The sequence below is a fragment of the Hibiscus syriacus genome, unplaced genomic scaffold (genome assembly GCF_006381635.1).
Source record: "Hibiscus syriacus cultivar Baekdansim isolate YM2019G1 unplaced genomic scaffold, ASM638163v2 tig00110503_pilon, whole genome shotgun sequence".
In the NCBI taxonomy this organism is placed as follows: Eukaryota; Viridiplantae; Streptophyta; class Magnoliopsida; order Malvales; family Malvaceae; genus Hibiscus; species Hibiscus syriacus.
Genome location: NW_024062764.1, coordinates 6803195 through 6806148, shown reverse-complemented (window position 1 = coordinate 6806148; position 2954 = coordinate 6803195). Strand labels below are relative to the sequence as shown.

At 39.0% G+C, this 2954-nt stretch overlaps 1 protein-coding gene across 1 annotated transcript; it reads right to left on the bottom strand.

Moving 5' to 3' along the window:
• Positions 1 to 512: 512 nt before the first annotated feature.
• Positions 513 to 2519, bottom strand: LOC120129755 (60S ribosomal protein L4-like). Its single transcript, XM_039147181.1, has 2 exons — positions 1349 to 2519; positions 513 to 786 (listed from the first exon to the last, which is right to left on the bottom strand). Exons 1-2 carry the CDS (start codon positions 2453 to 2455, stop codon positions 673 to 675), a joined length of 1221 nt encoding a protein of 406 aa, XP_039003112.1. The 5' UTR covers positions 2456 to 2519; the 3' UTR covers positions 513 to 672.
• Between the last annotated feature and the right edge of the window lie 435 nt (positions 2520 to 2954).

Genomic DNA, 2954 nt, shown 5'->3' with positions numbered 1-2954 from the left:
AACTAGGGCTATAAATGAGACAAGATAAATCATGAGTTACTCAAAATCAATTTAGTCAAAATTCGATTAATACTCACTTCAAATAGAATATACTCGAGTTTTTAACAAACCAAAATTAAATATTTAATATTAAATTCGAAAAGTTCACAAACGACTCAAAAATAAAAAATATAATATATTAAGATTCTATTTTTTTTTAAAAAAATTATTAATGATACTAACATTTATGTGTTAATATTATCATTCCGGTTTAAGTTTAAATTTGAGTTTCAATCAAGTTAAGTCAAACACCTTTTTTTCTTTCAAGCTTTTTCGAGCTTCTCATGGTTTCAAGTTCGAATCAAGCTTAAAAATTTTAGACTAACATTTCCGAGTCGTGTCAGTTGCATTTTAGAGTTTTTGAGTTTGAGTCGAGTTGTGTTAGGGGAAAATGAGGAATATGGTTGAATCAGAGGCATATGCATAGTCAAAAAAGTGTAAATTCACCAAAAGCAACCTAGAAAATCAGAATGTGAATCAAAAGCTTATTTAGGAACCCAACAAAAACAAGCATTACAAGACCGACGAGAATTATAAACTATTCCTGTTCTATTATCGAAACTATTCCACTAGCCGCGTGGAGGAAAGACAATTCAGACAAGTTCTCATATCACTAAACAAAAAAAACTAAAATTACTGAGACACACCCAACCACTTTGAGAAGTTCTCAAACTCTGTGTAATCGCTGTCGGATATCATAGTCTGATACCATGCTTTGCCTGCTGCCTTAATTGCTGTTGCCTCCTCCTGAAACAAAAATGGAGTCGATAACATTAACATACCATTTCATAATTCACATATTTACAGCATTTATCTGAAAACTACAACAGATTAGATATGGTAGAAGCAAAACAAAAACAACACCATTTTGTGCCAACATGAGCTCTCAACATAAGGTTGAATCAATAATGTATAAAACTCATCAAATAACTCGAAATAATACAAACTCACTTAATTATAAACATGAAGAAAACACAACTCAAGAACATGCATAATGTAGCCAAATACAAGGTATGTAAGTTCCTTATTGTCAACAAAGGTGATATATTAAAGAACAAAACGTGTGGAACGAATTTAATAGACTCCTAATTTCTACAAGCACTGCCCTCATAAAAGACTAATCTCATAAGCAAAACAATTTATACCACAAATTCATCCAACTATGAAGCAGTAAGAAGAAAAAAACATAAACTTTAAGAAGCAAACATGCAATTCCATTCAAGTATACTATAATACAAATTCTAAGCCACAGAGAATTGCGATTAACTTCATTAAGAAAGCAGAAAAAATCAAAACGAGCATTATATACCTTAGTAATGGGTTTCCTCTTCTTGTCAAGCTTCTCCTTTTTAGCCTTAACACGTTGAGCCTCAGCTAAAAGAGACATCCTCTTGGCGGTCTTGGCATACGGATTCAACTTCAACATAGCATTCAAGTTCTTAAGTGGGTTCTTCTTCATAGGTGCCCTCTTGATCTCCTTCTTAATTGGCTTCACAACCGACTGAACCTCATCGGAGTTGATGATCCTACCCAGATCGGCATTCACCATCTTAGACCGAGGCAGAACATAGCCTTTCTTCTTCTCAGAAGGCTTATCAAATGAGCCATAAATCGAGTCGAGCTTCTCATAAGCCGATTTGGTCCAAATAACGAACCTTCCGAGGTGTCCACCAGGTGCCAGCTTCAACAGATTAAGTCTCTCAACATTAGCAACCTCAACTCCAGGAATGTTACGGAAGGCTTTAACGAGCTTAGCTCCCTCGGATCCGTAAACAATCAAAGGTCCTTTACGGGAAATGTACCTCCGGTTCCTCATTTTCCCTTTTCCGGGTCGGATTCCTTGGCTGTCCTTAGCCTTTTCCACATCAAGATATGCTCCGATCTGTTTCAAAACCTTAATTGCACCCGAGGTTTTCTCTACGCTCTCGACGGCATCAGATATGACCAACGGCATCTCCGGGACAGCCTCAATGCGGTGGCCACGTGCCATGACGAGGGAAGGGATAGCAGTAGCGGCGATGGCGGAGGCAACGGCGTAACGCTTCTGGTTAACATTGATTTTCCGGTGCCAGCGGCGCCAGATCTTGGTAGGAGCGAACATGCGTCCGCCACGACACATGTTTCCGAAAGCACCTTGGCCTGCACGGTGAGTACCACCTCCAGGAACACGAGGAATACGCGAGACGGCACGACCGGTACCCCATGATTCAGCTGAGGTCTGGTGACCGGCGCGTTTGGAGACGGCATAGGGTTGACGGCTGTTTTTGGAGATGTTGTCGTGGACGAAGGTGACGATGTCGGGACGGATTGAGGCTTTCATGACATCGGCGAGAGGAACGGTTGGGTTGGCGTCGGTAGCCATGTCGGACTCTATGGTATGGACAGAGACCAGAGGGCGTGCTGCTGCGGCGGCCATTGTTTAGGGTTTGGGTTGAGAGGGAAAGTGGAGAATGGAAAAAAGAGAATAGCACTAGGGTTTTAAGATGTACGGTTCACTTATACTCTGTTTTATTAAGAAATGGGCCAATGAGCTTACTTTATGGACCATCATTTGCAACTATGTCAGTCATTCCAAATTAATTGTAAAAATGAGGTAATTAACCTACTCTATCAATTTTGATATATTTTAATATTTAAATTTTTATTTTTTTTCAAAATTATACTTAATATTTAGTTTTTATTTTATCTTAGTACCCACTGTTAAAAACTTAACGAACGAACTCGGCGATCATCGCGTCTACAATCGTCGGTCATTGTATTCGTCAACCAATGAAGCTCAAAGTTTTGAACCTTACCTTTTTTAACCTCTGAATGTGATTTCTACCTCTGTTTCACCGTAAAATGCCTCAATTTCCTCAAATCGACGATGGATTCTTTGACTTCTTCATCCTCTAGTCTTCGTCGTCAATCGTCTG